Consider the following 18521-nt stretch of genomic DNA (forward strand, 5'->3'; position numbering starts at 1 on the left):
CTCAGGGGGTAGCAAACCTGTGTGAACATGTAGGAAATGCAGGGCTTCTGACTAAACTTTTATTTTGGTGCCTGGGCAGATTATTATTTATTGTTACCCTTTTGCACCAGCAGCTTTTCTGGGAGAAAAAAAATGCATCCAGATGTCTCACTGGAGAACAGTCAGACATGTCACTTTCTAAGGGTGAAGGACAAGGCTTTTATAAGGCTATGAAAATGCTAACAGGAAAACACCACTGAATTTTGCCTTTTTTTTTTTTTCTGTTTGATTCAAATTCCAGAATCAGCAAGTCTTTACAAAGATAAGCAGTTTCAGTATAAAGAAGTAAGATGATAATAAAAATATTCCTCTAAAGAACCAGTTGGGTGTTATACAGTTGGATCTTTGCTAAAATAGGAAATGAAGGAGGAAGGATGAGGGGAAGAAAGGATAAACTAACAACTAAATAAATAAATAAAGTTCCTGTAGGAAAACAGCATCTGTTGAAATAGAAAATATCTGTCAAACGGCCCAAACCACACTATTTCATGGTATCTATTTTTTTCTCCCATTAGTCATGGTTTGCAGGAGTTTTATGACCATGGAATGATGCAGCTGTAAAAAAACAAAATCTTTTCCATTTATTAATAGATGCTATAAAAATAAATACTAATTTTTATCTTATCTACTTTTGAGTAGATCCAAAGTAGCACAAAACAAATCAAAAAGCCCACACTCACAACAGAGGATATGACTAAGCCACATCAAGTAGATAGGAGACCAAACTTCAGACACGCAGCTAAATCAAATTGGTATTTACATGTAAATATTTTATCTTGCATGTAAACTATTTGTCTCAACACCAGTAAGATCAGCAAAGCCTACACAGACAACTCAGTACTGGAAGTGTTTTCCTTCTCAGGGCTGTACTGAAGCAGCACATCACAGATACTGCACATTTGAGAAGGAAAACTGGTGAAGATTAACACAATATGAAAAGTGTACACTTTTTATCACTACTCCAACATATCTATGTTGGTTTAAAGTAAGAGGTTCTACTCCAAGGACCAATTTCAAACATTTTATGAATACCAAAGGAAAAAGCGCCACCATTACAACAGGTACTAAAAAGCCCTTATCCCCATTTTCATGACTGTCCCTCTCCCATACATGATGCAACAAAGAAAACTACACTCTCTTGCCTAGTTTCAACTCTTGGGTTTTCACAGGCAGTCCGGTATGAACAAGAACCGAAATGAATCAGAAGCTATGTGAGAATTCAAACTATGCATTAAAAAAAATGCTGCTGACAAAATAGTCCAGTTCATTCACATCCTCTCCTCCACGTGCTCTTCTGTTTCCAAAGGAAGCAAGCAAGAAGCACAGAAAAATTTACACAGCATTCTGAACCAAACCGAAGTTAGAAAGGAGAAAGCCTAATAGAAGAAGCAAAACTATCAGATACCTTCTCTGAATAATTTAGGTTGATATGATCAGGGCCAGGAGAAAAGTCACTTGAGCTCCCAATTCGAGTTCTGCTGCCAAGTCACACTGTGGGAGGTTTTAAGCAGACCTGCAAGCTTCTAGTCCCATCTGTAAATGGCACTTGTCTGGCACTAGGTTTAAATATGAAAAAACATTTCAGACAGATATATTTGAGGAAGCCCTCTCTAATCAAGAGTGCTGTTTTACTTCCAGAGTTTTCAAGTACAATGTACTTTACTTCCTGCATAAAGTATGGGAAGAAAATTGATGTCCAGTTTCTAATTTATACTGGAGATACTCGCTCCCCTCATCTAGCCTGTGGAAACTGAAGTTTTTAAAAAGATGTGTTCTAAGGAGGGAAAACAACACAAATCTCGCTCAGCTTTTTGCAGTGCTGTCTTCCACATATGCTAATTTTGCCCTCTGATTTAAAGAAAATATATTACTGCTTAAAATAACTGCTTACATGAGGAGTGGAGTAAAACAAATAGTTTAGAAATTCCTAATAGGCTTACATCTATTTACACACAGGTAACTATGAAAGGTATGGGTAAGAAACAAATACATTATAGAAATTAATTTAAAAAACAGTCAAAACCATTGAAGAGCTAAATTCAGTGCATGGTTTATTTGCAAGAAGCTAGCTAACCAGCTCTTACTGTAACTACACATGACAAATCAGAAAGAAACAAATTGAATTGGGAGTTCCAAATCCTTGTGACAGGACTTTCAATAGGGCATTAAATTTTAAAAATTGAGACCAATTGCAGTGAATACGCTTCTATTTTATTTCAATAAATAAACTATTTTCTCTGTAGAAAAGTTGGAAAGGCTTAAGTTTATTAAAACATAAGCCACAGACAAAGCATGTAAGAAAAATGGTATCAAAGAACAAAGTCCAGATGAAATTCTGCATCTGCTGCATACAAAATACTCCACCCACACTTAGCTGTGTCAGGAGAGAAAGGGGGCAGACACAGCTACTTATTTCTGCTCAGAGTTCTTTGCTTCTCAGCGTGCTCCACGATTTTTTCTTCCACATAGAGCCCCTTTCTCTTTCTCACTGCATTCATGTACTTGCGGGCCTGGTTCTCCGAGTCTGCCTTCTCCCCAAAGTGCAAATATTCCTCTTCAGTCGTTGGCACCCAGAACGGGTCACTTGCAATGATCTACAAAAGGAAACAAACAAAAAAAGAGTAAAGTAGTACAAAAGTTTATTAGCATATTTCAAGGAATCAACTGTTGAAGTAGAGAAACCAAAGTAGAGCAGATGAAGTTGTCTGGAAAGCCTGCAATTAGCTATGGAAGCTGAAAACAAGAGTTGAGACACTCTAGAGCTCTTGCCCTAACAAGCCCACAATAACTTTTCAAATTCAGCTGTAATTATCTGCACAGTTCTTTCTAAAAGCAATTTCAACTGCCCATCAGCAAACAGTGCTAAATAATGTTCAGAAAATTCTCAACTTTCAAGAGAGAACTCATTTAGAACATTATCACACAACGGTTGCATTAGAATTTATCAGAACTGAAGATTTCTGCTCATTTCTGTGCCCTATGTTTTCCAATCCCAATCCCGAGTTGGACAGATGGTTTAAAAATCACTGTTTCTGGTTCTAACATATTTAGCAGAGCTGTTCTTGCAGCTTTGTAACCCTCCTCTAGAACAGATTTTAGCTCTAACATGATCAGACAAAAACTGGACATGCCTTTATTTCCAGCCCATCCTATATACCCCACACTTGTGGGACCACCATAGAGGGTATTACAGAGAACCCCAAATACAAACATTGGGAAGGGATGGAATTGACCACATAGTGTTACACAGGCTCTACTGCAGATTTCAAAAATACTAATTTTACTTGATTGTAGATTTCCTCACAAGATGCAGTTACAGGTAATAGGTTTTTTCTAAAAAAAACCCCAAAGGTAATAATGTACTAATTTCTTAAACAAAATCCTCATGGAAACAGCAGTCCAGACAAGTATTGGTTACTGCAAGAACCACAATAGTTGTAACAACTGAGCACATTACTCTATAATAATTTCTGAAATATTAGCACTAATAACTGACAAGGAGAGAACAAATTTTCCTAAATTACCAATTTTAGCTTAATGCTGTAAGCCTTTTCTACCACTGAAAAGTTTTTCTTCTGACAAATCCTTTCAATTGCCATATGGTAGTTCAACCTTAGCAAAATAACCTAAAGCTCAGGTTGCTCAAACAAACAAGAAGAGGAATTAAAAAATGATCACTGAAGATGGATGATTTTCCACAGAAACATTGACAATCGTGGAGTCCTAATTTAATACCTCATGTTAAATAACTTCCAACACAACCACACAAATTACACTTTATGGGGAGTTAGGAGAATGACTATGGCAGCCTAATTTATATTAGGCAATACTGTAGGTTCAATCTTACAAAAATGGGATGTAAAGCTAAACCAACAGAAACAGTTCTAGTTTGCTACAGTCAAGCACATGCATAGACTAAATTAAGTAGGCATTACTTGTGCTGAAAGTGACAGCCAATCTCAATTATTTACATGGGAAATGACTATGCACGGGGTTGTCTGGCTGAAAACCAAAACCAAGTAGAGCTCAGAAATAAACAGTCTGAAACTCAGCTTTCCGAATTTTTCTGTGTTTATTTTTCACCATACACGTAAGGACTGTCTAATCACAGAAGAATCTGGTTGAGTCATACCCACTCTGATGCCTTGCACAGGGCCTTCTAACCAATGCACAGAAACTTAAAGGTGACTCTTTGATAGCTTACATCAATAAAAAAGAATGGTCCCCACTCGATGAGAATTTGGAAGCTTTACTGTTACTTTGTGCACTAGAAATACAGAGAAAGGGCAGTGAAGATTGCATGCTGACTTGATAAAGCTGTTGTGATGCTCATCCTGAACATCTTAATGATGTAAAGTCACAAGGGACTTCCCCTTTCATGATATGCCTGAAGAGCTGAGCAAACAAAAATTTCCAAGTCTCAGAACACATGAAGAAGAAAAGGCGATTGATGCTCAATGGATTTGCTTCAGACTGTACTACTAAGGGAGGTTCTACAGCTACAAACTGGTAAGTTAGAGTGTTACTATGCCCTTTGATGCCTTTTTTTAACTGGCAAGAAATGTAACACCCAGAAATTATGCCCAGAGAGAAGCAGTGAGACAGCGGTTCTTGAAGAATGAATATAACAGAGGAGTCTAAAAGTATACAAAATTGAACTCACAGATCTAATCTACCTGTAAATATTTAGATACTGTAGTGATGGATGTTTAAGAAAATCCCCAGGTTTGACAGATTGGCTCTTTCAATAATTGATGAAAGACTTGCTCTACTGAAGTTTTGCACTGGGTATTTCTTCCACTGACAAGAATTCTTTATGCTTCAAAAGGTCTGAGGGAAGCAAAACAGCAGGTTTAAATGCACTATTCAGTATTTATTAGCCAGCAAGGGTAAAGCTATTTCAGCACAGGGTTACAGAATCCTGAATGAACCTTGTACTGCTGCTACATGATGCAGAGCAGTGCAGTAAAGAGGTTAATTAGGTTTCAAAGAACTACCTCAGGAGTAGCTTGGCTTATCAACCTGTCTAAATAATTCAACCACTACACACTGCTTCTAGAGCAAGATCTGGTGGCATCAGAAAATTTCTGCTAGAGGACTACACCTACCTATCATATAGATGCAGATACACTATAAAAGATTGAATAATCAGCAGATGTGTTACCATGCCATGGTAAGCAATGGGAAAGAGGAACCTAGGTCATCACATTTAAGAAGTCACTGTAACCCTATTATGACACACAGGGGCATGACTGAGACAGTGACCCAAACAAAAAAGTAGGAAGTTTTTCTTTTTTGAAAGTTCTGATTCTGTGAGTGAAAGCTAAGGCACAAACCAGACTGTTCCTCTTTATTCATATCACATTAATGCATCAAGGCAAATGTTCACAGCAGGTGGAATCCATCATTCCCCTGCTCTGTTAATACAGTGCAAGCGTGCAAAAGGAGAATGGTCCCAAAGCATTGTCATCAATTTCCTTACAATGGGAACTGTCAGAATGGTGGGTCTGGGTTTCCTGGAATCAGAGCTAAGAAGCTTTTTAGGTCCTGAGCTATTGTTTGTATTCATGGGAACCACACAGGGATGGTTCTGGAATTTGTAACAGGAATTGAGTTTTTGTCTGGATGAAGCCCTCAGTGATGAATTAGTTTCTAAATGGACCATTCCTTCTGGAATATGGTATAGTTATTTCACAGAGGGCATTTACTGTGGATCCTGAAAAATCCACAGGCTCAAAGCAGAACAGATGCCTAGAAACATTACTTATTCTATGCTGCATGCCACTTTTAATTTAACATTATTTAAGTGTTTCCATATACTACTTTTTCAGTACAAAACTAAAACATATAGCCTAAGACTCCCCTTAAAATCAGAAATGTGATAGCAACTTGACAACACTTTTACAAAAAGTTACATTCCTCAACAAATATAACTTCAATCAAAAGAGAACTGGGCATTCAAAATAATATGTCTTCCACAGATGAAAAATCTTTAAGGGACTGAAGCAATTCAGTTAACCTTCTATCAAAGGTCTGCCTCTCTCTCTGCCAGTGTATTGTGTGTCTGGGAACCATTGAGCAGGGAGAAAAATAAAATTACCACAGCCAAATATTATGTCCCAAGTTTAACAGACAGAAGATGTCAAGAGGCAGTAACATTAGGAATAAGAATTTGTAAAACCAATGAAATTATGGTATTGTTAGCATTATGATAGAGTACATTTTCAAATATCACTATACTGTGCATGACGTGGTAAACTGGAAAATTCAGCACACGTCTTCTTCAGGAATTTTTCTAGGACTTGGGAATTTTTATTTTTAACAGCATGAACTGGCCTGTGCTTATTTATTACTCAGAATTCTCTGACAGACACATCAGCCTTAACTGCAAACAGCCCAGCACACACACAATTACTCCTTCAAGTGTACACTACAAAGTGCTTCCTCCTTAACATAACTGAGTATTCCTATACATCTACAAGGCTCTTCTGAAAGACATTTATTTTAAAAAGTGAACTATAAATTGAGATCCATGCAGTGGATCACTGGACCAGCATTTATTCTATTAGAAAATAAGCATTTTCTCTAAATGAGCCCATATAAAATGCAACACACAAAAATGAATCAGTGCACAGCAGCTTAACAGTTCTTAAATCTGTTATTGCAAACACAATGCCTAAGTGATGGAAATGTTCCTATTAAAGGAGCATTGAAATTAAGGAACATTTTAAATTAATCTTCATTGATTTATTTTCTAGAAGTCTTGGGTGATACAAAAATTTGTTTAAAGTATGACTATAAGCACACCTGTAGAATTCCATTATGCTTAAGAGAAAAATAAAAACTCCCAGTGAAATACATGAAGTGCGTGTGTCCCATCACTCCCTGCAGAAGCCACTCGAGGTATAAATAAAACTGTTCATAATGTAGTCAGCTGGGATTAGGTATTTCAAAAGAAGTGAATAGATTACTTCAAATATTGTACGTGAAGAGTTTTCTTTAGAAGAAAAAAACATTCTCAAGCAAGATGTTTCATTAAATATAACCACTATTCAAACCAACACACCCAAACAATGAAGTCTCCTAAGACTTGTTTAGTAGCAGCATGCAGAGTAGCACAGGCAAAACAGATGTCACTCTCTTTTAGCTTAACAACAACACATTAATTATTCAAGCTATAAATGCTTGTATCTCTGTGAGAGACATAATTGGAATACCTGTAATAATAGTCAATAAAAATAGAAATACTATGAGCATACTATGTCAATACTGATAAATGATAAGAGTGTGTACTAATCCTGCAAATGATTATGTAAGCTAATCAAGCTTTTCAGAAAGACATGAGTTAGAGCAGACCACTTGCAATTCAAGAGTACTTGGAATTTTAAGGCTTATTTTGAGGATGATTTATTATTTGCATTTCAGTGTCACCCAGATGGCTCCAATAGTGATCCTGGTCCCATTGTCTAGTGTATTTCACAAAACCATGGTAAGAAACAGTTTCTGCCTAAGGCAGCCTAATTATGCAAAACAAGGTTGAGAGAAGCACCAGAAGCAAACAGAAGGGATCTGCCTAGTTCATCCAAAAGGTCAGGCAGATTTGGGAACACAGCCATGCTCCTGGTAGCATCTCCCCTACTGGTCCTTACTGTCTGATGAAGACAGAAAATCTCTTTTGAGCCAAATATCATCAATGTGGAAAATACCTTAGCTGGACCATGAATAGAAAGAGTCTGATGGAGATTTTAAGACCAGCAAGTGACATTATGGCCTTTGTGAGCTGCTCAGTAAGGAATCCCAAGAAACACTAAATTCAGTGTGACTGGGCACAGCAGCCATCAGCAAGCCAGGAAAACATGATGCCAGAAGTTCTTTCTTGTGTTAAAAGAAACAAAAAAAGTCAAAATACTATTATGAAAAATTTCAAAGATGATATGGACTCCAGTGGATCAGAATCCTTTCTACCTTTGAAAATTGGATGGTAGAAAGGTATTTCAAGAGCATTTACAGTTCAAGTGGTGTCTATCACCTAATAATGACAGATACAGACTATGCAACTGAGAAAGGTACAGCTGATATGCATGTCTGAGATGTCTGAAGTAGCCTTGAGAAACAAAGAACACAGAGGTGTATGTGAACAGTTACCTACTGTTTTTCAAGAAAACCATACGTAACATGCTGGGTAATGCTGCACAAGTGGTTCTGCACTAGGCACAAGCAAATTCAAGGCCACTTGGGTACTGGCACTGTGCTTCCAGAACAGACAATACCCCACATGAGCGTACTGGGTGTGTGGACACCCTGCAAATAAAAGAAGCATCCAAAACTATCCCATAATTCAGAGCTTCCACTCACAATATAATGGGGACTGCCAAAGCCTAAAAATGCCTGGTTAGACACAAGAACTCCTCTTCCAAGAAATATTGTAATAATGAACATTTACACAGTAAGCTATAAAATAAACTCATACAAGTTTATTTTGGCTCAAGAGCATCATCCTTGTTTGTGTCTCAAACAGTGACAGCTAAACTTTACCCCTGACTCCAGCCAGGAGCTGTTAATGGGAATTTGGTAACTGGAAATAAAAAAAAGGAGATGTGTGGCTCTACTGCTGCATTTTTTCCTATTACTTAAGAAACATGTATTGAGAAAGAGAATTAAAGCCACACCCCTACCACTCTTATTTACTGTTTCAATTAGCTTCAGATGTTCCTGCCAAAACAATGAGCTTTTTATATTTGAAAGGTTCCAGGTTACTTCTCGAATCCATTTATGTGCCCAAACTGTCACTGGTGCAATAATGTATGTAAAATTACAGTTCAAACACAGAATAGATCTCTCTCATTACCTCAGCCTGCTTCCTGTTTAATGCAAGCCTAACAATCTCATCCAGCAACTTCTATATTAAGCCCCATCTTCCGAGCTGTAAAATGACTTACAATTCAAAAAGCATGAATTAAAATTCAGAATATAAAACTTCTACATTCAGAAGACTCATATTCCTAGCAATTATTACACACAGCCCTTCTCTTACCTTTCTCCAGAGCCCTGAGGCACGTTCTAGGCACTATTCTACTTAGAAGGGATAATGACAAACAATTCTGATTAAATGTGCTTACAGTTCACTCGTGCCCCCTTAAGAAGGAAAGTATGTTTAATAGTTAATATACATGCAATTGAAAAGATGTGATGTAACAGGAATTTATACATTTCACAACTTTACAATTAGTAGATGTCTTTGACAATTCTTGCTGAAAATTCAATCAGCATCTGAAGAGAGCCATATGCATTTTTTACACATTTTTTTTTCACTTTTAACACAGATTTCCCAAATGGGATGAGAGTTCCATTATTCTAAGGATTGTGCAACCACAAATACCTTCTTGTTCAAAACCTTATGATTAAGATAAAATAACATGACTGAGTAAAAGATTTAACTGCAAAGAATTGAGAACAAAAGAAATAGGGTCAAACAGAAACATACATTAACTGAAGGTGTATTATTAATGCAAAGTTTAAAAAAAATACAACTAGCTCATAATTATCCCAAAGTTAAATATTTTAAACTAACAATTAAATAAGAAAGTTTATACTGATATCTAAGAAAGTACTGCCAAATAAACCCAACACGCCTAACTTTTAAAATAAGTTTTTTTAAGCTGTGACTAAACTGAAAGCTCCCACTAATGGTTACTTGGTGCTGTCCTTTACAGGCAGGAAAAAATTGCATGAGCATGCCAGAAAAAATTAATAAAGGAATATCTGACAAGACAGACCTCGATATATGTATTGCTCCATCCCTGGGGGCTGCAGCAATCTGAACTACACAAAATCTATTCATTATCTGAATTAAAAAAAAAAAGGCAATATCATTTCCAGAGACCAAAATGGCTTCATTTAAATGTAGGCTCTATCAATGACTTTCCTGTGTTCAGAGTCTACAAATTATGGTAAGGAAATATAATAAAAGAGTGAACTCAAACCTCAATTCTTTAAACATACTCTACGCATGTGATTTCCATGGGACAAAGTATTTGGAAGTTTAAAAATCCCCCAAACTGTCTATTTCCCTTTGTGTAAAATGGGGTTAACAACACAGTAGAAGGAATTTGTGTAGACAAATACATGTGCCAGGTACTCAGCTAATGAGCTGAGCACACTGAGAAAACAGCAGCAGCACAGAGCTCATTCAGAATGCCATGGAAGTTTGTCATGGGGTTTGGAGAGTGTGCAATTAAAGCAGCAGCCACACTCTCAGTAACACAGTTTTAACACTAAGGAAAAAACAGCTTAAGATTACACAAAGTTCACATCATATTATCTTACACAATGATGCACTGAATAGTAGGGATTCAAATAAAATGATGGTGTTCATCATGTAGATACATACCCCATAATTCATCAGTAAAGTGATAATGTCAAAGTCATGCCCAACACCTGATGCAACTTTGTGCAGAATTCAAAAAGAGGATGAAACAGGAGCTGAGATACAAATAATTTCTCATGGTTTCTCTGTCATGCTAATACTAGAGATTCTGAAAACTGTATTTATTTAGAAATTGTCTTGATGATGTGAGAGTAACATGCACTCCTCCTGCCATCACTGCACAGAGATAACATTACTAGTAGCTTAGTGAAAGGCTTATTTTATCACAAAAATATGTGAGTATGGCTTTCATGGAGACAAAAAACCCAACCCTCCCCCACTGACAAATTCCCCAGGTGGAAAGGTGACTGCTTACACAGTAATTTTCTTACTACCAATGCATTTAACATACTAGCTGCAATTATAATCTCTCTCAGAGGTCAGTTTTAGAATATGTTGCCAGTTGTTCAAATCCCTCTGTCCTGTGAATATCTGTAATCATGTGTGAATATCTTCTTATGTGAAATTCATAACATCTGAGAGTGAATGCACACACCAATGCTTGGAGATAGAAAGGGAGGCCTGAGAGCCACAGGGTTTATGTTTTTGCTTAGTGCTGGAGCACAGGAGCTGCAAATCCTAAAGAAACTGGCAGAGAACAATGGTTAGCTGGAATTGACGTCCTACTGGCTGATATTCCTTCAGGGCACTGATGTCAGAGGTTCAGACAAAAGGCCACTAAAGCCACAAAACCTCACCAGCTGCACTTCAGAGGAGACATCCAGAACTGACAAGATTACTGTACACAGTACAGCCAACACTCTCTGGTTTGAGGGAGCTGATCTGTAACTGGCTGTAACCAAAATCTCTATTCTCAAAAGATGAAGCTTATCTATTTTTTTGTGGGCATACACCATGTGTGAAGGATCTTTTGTTTTCCTTTCTGCATTCTGTGCAGCTCTTTTTCCTTTTGTGGTTCTATGTGAAGGTGTATTTAGTTACAAGAAGATTAAATAAATCAATATAAAGGAGGAGAGCCAAGTCCTTGGTGCCTGCATTTACTAACACCAGTAAGGCACCACTGCCAAGCAAGACATAATGTGCTTTTCCAAGTGGACCGTTTCAAGTACTCAGTTACTAACAAAGAAATACAGTCAGTGGAGTATTTTACAGCTAGGGGGACAACTTAGCTGGGGATGAAGAATTCACACCATATGAAAAAGCAGCACATACTGCAGAGAAACATTGGTAAGCAGCCCATAGCTGGTAACTGCAGGAAGTGTCACTGACCTCAAAATCTACAGTTGGTTGTACTCAGAGACTTGACATTTCAGGTGACAAAATAAATCCAGGATCTAACAAACAAAGATTTTTTTCATCCATTTACAAAGTATTCTATTGTTTTCTAACACCAAATAACGGAAGGCTTGACCAAAACAAACAAACAAACAAACACCCCCAACCAAACCCAGAAAAACTACAGATTTTGAAGTTATTTTAAGAATTTAAGGTGAAAAGTTTACACCCACTGACTTTTGCCCTTGAAGACATTTTTAGCTTCTTCAGTGGAGTCTTCTGAGGAGCCTGACAATGCAGGTGTGTTTGTCTTGAACAAGGAGCTCTGATTTACAGTCTTTTAATTTTCCCCCTGAATATCTACTCTCCACATCATAGGAACAAACTACACTGCACTTTCAGCTGATGACACTCCTCACCAGTTTTCCCATTTGATTTACACCTTCACATTCAACTCTTCATTTCTTTAAGTGGCAAGGATGACCAAAAGGAATGATTTTGAGGGCACAAATCAACAGATTCAATTTTGAAAGAACGAAATCTATTTGATTTGTCTTTTAAACATGAAAATTTATGTTGGCTTGGAATATGGAAGGTGCCTGCTAGATCTTAAGAGGTTAACTTTTATATGCATTAGATTTGCTGATACATTTATTTTCTGTTAGTGGTAAGCTGGGGCTGTTTTGTGGTTTTGGTTTTTTTCCCATTCCCCAAAGAAGTTTACCAGAGAACTCATAAATAAGGGCACATAAATACAGGAAAACACATCTATAAAGAAGCAGTTTCATTTATGAAAGACTTACTTGCTATTGAAATAAAAAAGCATCCCACCTAAACAAAATATAAATACATTTCTGAACAGCATATCTACAAAAAGAAATAATATAACGTTTTTTTTCCTCATTTCAAAAAGGAATTAATCAAATGTCTTGACCAAAACTTAACCTTTTCTGCTTATTATTCCAGTCTGCCACATCTACAGGAAATAGATCACCAAAACAGATGGAATGAATAGATATTTTTACCTCCCAGTGGCTGAACACCAGCTGTGGACTGGCCAGGCCACTGGTTCTCTTCCTGATTTCATCAGCAAAGCCAAAGCTTTCTGCTACTGGCAGGACTGCCTTAATAATAAACACATCCGTCCCCTCTTTCATCTCCTCCTGCAGCACTCTGCCTTCCCTCTTGGACAGCACAGCATACACACGACCTGCAGAGACACAATTCCCATCAGCTTACCAACATATTCACATCCTGAATACACCATGAAGAGAAACACATCAATATTTGTTCAGGAAGGCTCAGCCTTAAGTAAAATGCATAACTTTTTTTGGCTGAAATTCTATTTTGTAAGTCAATCAATTAAATGGACATTCTAAATTCAAACAACATATTCTGCAATACAATGTGCAGAACCATCTGAGTAATGTGTAAAACATTAGTACTGCTGGATGAATCCATCTATGTTCATTTCATACAATCATATGACTGTTTCAAAAAGGAACTTTGCCAGATTATGTGCCTAACTTGCTTTTTTTCTTATAACCAAATATTTGAGAATCATTACTAAGAAATATTATTGTGTTTCAGGAATTGTATCTAAGCTACTGGTAGAAATTGGCTTGGATCACCATATCCCTACATGGTACTTGTCCCAGATTGTGCAGAGCTATTCTAATCACAAAAAATTAGTTTATCTGAAATACTATATATTTATTATGTTTAATGAGTTCAGTTGGTTTGTTAATAAATTTAGTCTTAAGTAAATCATGGATAATTTCAATTTTCTTTCCCAAGTTAATATTCAATCCATTGAAATACTGTCTATATGTCATGAAAGTAGCTGTGAAAATGCCCATGTTTGACTTCATAGTAGGTATCATATTTTTGTAAGTATTTTACAGACAAAAACTATCAAATACATTTGTGTTGATCAAGATAGTAAGCACACAAGAAAAACACTTAAAAACATTGTGTCCCTCGTCCCTGTTCCTCTCCTCAGCTTCAGTTTGAGTTATTGATTGTCAGAAAAGTTTGATGGTAAAAGTTTTATATTCTGAGAACACAGAAGACTTCACTTTTGCAGAAGCTGCCATCTTACAAACAAGCAGGTCAATATGGAGATAGATCAAAATTCCCAGGGTATCAATGTATGGAATACCAAAGCAAAGAACAAAGATACAAAGCCAAGCTGACACAAGTCAACTGCCAAGCCTGACTGCACTGAAGGCCTGCTTTTCACTCCTTCTAATGAGGATACAATTTATTAGCTGAAGTTTCCACAATAAAAATTAAACCCATGAATTTGTAATGAACTAAGTGCATGTCCATGGCTATTACAACACAATTCACATTCATTAGACTGTACTAATTTGTTTGCATGTCTGAGTCCTAAATTACACTCATTAAATATATATACATATGCATTAAAAAGCAATGTTTCCATTTGGATTTATAGCACAATAGATGAGCCAATGCATGTTTATTACTTCAGTGTAAACACTCATGCCTTTTGGGCACTGAGTAGTTTGGAAAACAGAAATTTATACAGTGTTTTTGAGGTTTAAAAATTGGTACCTTGCTTATAGCTTGATATAGAGACTCAGAAGCAAAGTGCCAAAGTGCTTCTGGAACAGCAACATGGAACAATACACAGTCCAGTTTTGACAGCTATTAGTCATCTTACACATTAGGAAAGAGTTTGAAATGCCAAAGTGCCCTGCCATAGTAGGGGATGTTTAGGGTAATGTGCCCAAAAGCCCATGGCAGCACACCCTTTACCAGGCCTACTACAGGGCACCTCCAGCAAAGAACAGGATCATGCATCTGCACAATGCAGTTGCTCACTCTGAGGCATTTCTTTTCATTACAACAATTGCAACTTTTGGTCTTTGGACTGCTATCAGTATGATTGTGTGCACAACAGCTGAGATTTTTTTGCAAGTAACCAAGTATTTCATTCTTGTAGGTGGGATATGCTGTGCCATGATTAGTACAGTCAAAGTAAAATTGCTGATAGCTTAAATGCATTGGAAGCTAATTTTAAAGAAAATCTCAGTGCTTTGGATCAGATTCAGCATGCAAGCAACTCCCATGGAAAACTCCAAGAACAAATACAGTTAAGTGGTGTCATAAGTAGGTCATAAAAACAAGTTTAAGCAGGTGTAAGTGGGAAGGTAATATAAGTGACACCACTTGGCATGTGCTGGGTTGAGGAACTTGCATCCAGAAGGATACAGATGCTACTTAAAAATGCAAAACTACCAACTGGACTGCAACAATAATTCAATATTCCTTTTCCTGATTTTATTTTTGTATTATTGTATTAAAATATCTTGATACGGCATTTGCTAAGATCTTGCACTCCCTTAATAAACAGGAGAGGTTACCCTTCTCTTCATGGAATTTATGCTTAATTATAAGGCACAGTGTTGATATTCATGGTTACTGAAGCTGGTCTTACAAAAACTTCATAGAAAGGCAACATTTTGTATCTTGCATTTCACAAAGGCGTAGGTAGCATTGCTCTTTATGCCAATGGCTCAGATAACAAGAAGAATGCTGAATTCTCATTCAGAATAGTGTAAATATTACAGGCATTACAAAGTCATTAGAGAATCTACTGGAGAACTGTAAGACTCCTGACAAAACCTTTAAAGAAGTTATACCTTCTGATTCATTCTCATTTCTAAGACCTCACCTTGGAAATCAGAAGGCAAATTCTTGGCAAAGGTTTATTTTCCCAGCCTTACCTAAAACTTCTGCAGTAGCCATGATTTCACAGGTGTACATTGCTGCCATGAGTCTCTGTGGCTTTGCCTGCAAAGCATAACGACAGGCTTCCTTCATGGTGGCAATCAGCTGTCCAGAGAAAGGGCCATAACAATCTGCAAGTAACAACTCTCCTTTGTGCTTACTCATTTTCTCCGGTGACTCTGTGCCACTTCGGTTCCTGTCCTGGTGTTCATTTGCACTGGGACCTTCATCAGTGCAACTGTTTGCTCGAGTATTATCTTCATTTTGTTGATGTTCTGTGGCATCAAGTTCCCCTGAATCCTGCCTGCTATTTGACAGAGTATCTCCAGCTTTACTTATTTCCCATTTTTCCACTGAAAAACAAACTCCCATGAGAGGCTCTTCACACATGGGACCTGAAAGTGTAGCCAGCTGAAATCCACTCACTATGCTGTTGTCAAAGTCTCTGTATTTACCTACTTCTTTCACAGAGTTCCCAAGGCACTGCCACACAGATCTTTTATAGCCCCCAAAATTATGTAACAAAATATTAGGTCCACACTTCCGTGGTCCAAATGACCAGATCTGATCAACAGCATTTCTCCACTTTCTTCCCTGAAGACTTTTCTCCAACTTTTGTTTGAATTCTTTGATTCTATCAAGAGTCTTCTGATTTATCTCATGTGTTTTTTTATCTTCATTCAGAGATGTGTTGAGTTGTTCCATAGTTCGAATTAAATCACTGTTTTCTTCAAGAAGTCTAGTTACCTCCTCAGGGAGTGGCATTGCTCTCACACTGAGAGTAGCTTGTTTATTTGGAGTATTAATTGTAACAAGCCCATCTGAATCAACCTGAATTCCTTCAGGAATTTTAGTTTGGTCCTCTTTTGTTTGGTGTATGACAGCAACTTTCTGCTGTTTTCCTATTTCTTCGTTCACCATATCAACTTTGGGAGGTCTTGTTATGGTCTCTCGGAAGGGTATAATAGGAGCAGATACACTGATCTGCACCTTTGCAAACCTGCAAGATAAAGTTTAACAGTTAGTTTAAAATCTTGAAAATAGTTTTAAACTTGGGGGTGGGAGGTAGGGCAATGGCCTTAACACGGAACAGATGTTCATGAAGAAATCTGATTGCAACATAGATTACTAGGTAATGCATTTCAAACTCAAATTTTATGTACTTCAAAAAAGAAGCACTGCCTTTTATGTCTTCAGAAATATTTGGAAAGGAACTCAAGAAAATAAAAGCAAAAGCATTTCTATGCCTCTGCATAAATCACTGGTTCACCCACATCTTGGAAACTATGTGCTGTTCTCTGCCCTCAAACGAAACAGAACTAGAAAAAAAATGAGAATAAAGATGATCAAAGGAACACAAGCACAAGAAGCCTTCAGATATTCCAAGGGTGCAACAGAGACCTACAAAACCGCATGGGGTATGGGAAAGGCTGACCAGGATTAACTGACAACCAAACCACAAAGGGCCCTGGACTGAAAATGACAGAGGCCTGGGAAAGCATCACAGCTACTCCAGTTTTACTCCTCCTACCCCTGCTGCTGGCCACACTGCTCAGACATGGTACAGAGATGGACATTTGGTGTGAGCCAGCACAACTGCTCACACAGAGGGATGCACAGAGAAGATGAAGCACTGGGAAACCTTAACAGAGCTTTGTCTATAATAATCACTATTATAAAATGCTATAAAGTGATGTTTTAAAGTCAGGTGAAACATTTTAGGTCAAATGTTGTGAATGACAGCAAGGGAAAAGGAGGAATTATTTATTATCTGACAGACTCAAAGATCAGAGCTGTGTATCCTCCTTAACCATCCATGAGTTCTGATCAGGTTCATTAAATGACAACCAAAATTTCCTATGTTCTGGTAAATTTTGGCAGTGATAAAAAAAAGTTGCAGAAGAAAAGCAAATACAATTGTAAGATTTATGTTCAATGGGAGTCAGAATCAGGAGATTTATCCCTTTTGCAGTTCTTTCAAGAATTTACATTATATCAAAAACCAAACACAAACCCACCCATATGTCACCATTACCTTAATTCTCTTTGTTTCTCATTCTGACAAGGGTAATTTAATCCCCTCATGCTTAGTATTTACAATGCTCCTGGGAAAGAAATTTCTAAAAATTTCTATTGTACAATGCAGAAAATAGAATGTTGAAAGTTACAAGGCCTAATTTCTTACTCCATTCAAAAAGATTGGGAACAAAAAATATAAATTTGGTGAAATCAAGCAGAACATCCATATTTAATCATTTAGATGAACACAGATGACTAATCTTTTAGTTGTTTCCATGTCTCTCCACATCTCTGACAGTAAGTGTCACTTGAACATAATTTTCTAAATACACAGTGGGAAAGCTAAAGTTAAATATGCGCCTTCAAAAAAGTCTGAATAAAATCTTGACAATGCAATGTAGTTTGAATTCAGCAGAACCTCCCCAACTGCTGTAACGAGTCCAAAAGCATCAATCTGCAAAACCCAGTTGATGCAATTGTGGTAGATGCCAGTATCAGGATCCTGCCCCCTTACTTCAAGTGTGACTCAAGCATTTTGAATAACCTTTGCCAATATTTTGGAGGAAAACCTTGTGGGTCACATTTTAATGTTATTATATGCTGTCTTGATCCCTAGTTCACCATTTGCTTTTCCAAATTATGAGCATTTAGAAGAAGTTAAACATTTATACAGAAACAAAGAGCACATTTCAGAGCACAACTTCTCCTCTTCACACTTCAGTAGTAAAGTAGTGCCAGTTTACCACTGTCATAATTAACACAGAATCCATGAGGAATGGTGCAAGACAAGAATCCCATTCTGGAGTTTTTCTTCTACAAAATGGGGAGAGAAGGAAGGGACAATTCTTGTCCCACTGATGTCTTAAGTTTTAGCTTTCATATTTTCCAGATCCTGTACTGCATTAGTATATAATCTGAACTTCATATAACTAAATATATAACATATAACTAAACTGTTAGCAGTTTAGTTAGACAAAACAGTTCTTTTCCAGCCTGAGAACCAATGACACCACTGCAGCTTCAGGCCCAAAAAGTGTAAACAACA

At 37.2% G+C, this 18521-nt stretch overlaps 1 protein-coding gene across 3 annotated transcripts in view; it reads right to left on the reverse strand.

Annotated features, from left to right (window-relative positions):
* Nucleotides 1–2073: 2073 nt before the first annotated feature.
* Nucleotides 2074–18521, reverse strand: part of EFL1 (elongation factor like GTPase 1) — a 63324-nt gene continuing 46876 nt past the window's right edge. For all 3 annotated transcript variants that reach the window (XM_041469175.1, XM_041469177.1, XM_041469178.1), the window contains 3 exons: nt 15454–16457; nt 12727–12911; nt 2074–2633 (listed from right to left, as the gene is read on the reverse strand). In XM_041469175.1, the coding sequence (XP_041325109.1) occupies nt 2445–2633; nt 12727–12911; nt 15454–16457 (1378 nt within the window). In that variant the 3' untranslated portion in view covers nt 2074–2444. The remainder of the gene's footprint in view (nt 2634–12726; nt 12912–15453; nt 16458–18521) is intronic.

The sequence above is a fragment of the Pyrgilauda ruficollis genome, unplaced genomic scaffold, assembly GCF_017590135.1.
Source record: "Pyrgilauda ruficollis isolate IOZ18807 unplaced genomic scaffold, ASM1759013v1 scaffold23, whole genome shotgun sequence".
NCBI lineage: Eukaryota > Metazoa > Chordata > Aves > Passeriformes > Passeridae > Pyrgilauda > Pyrgilauda ruficollis.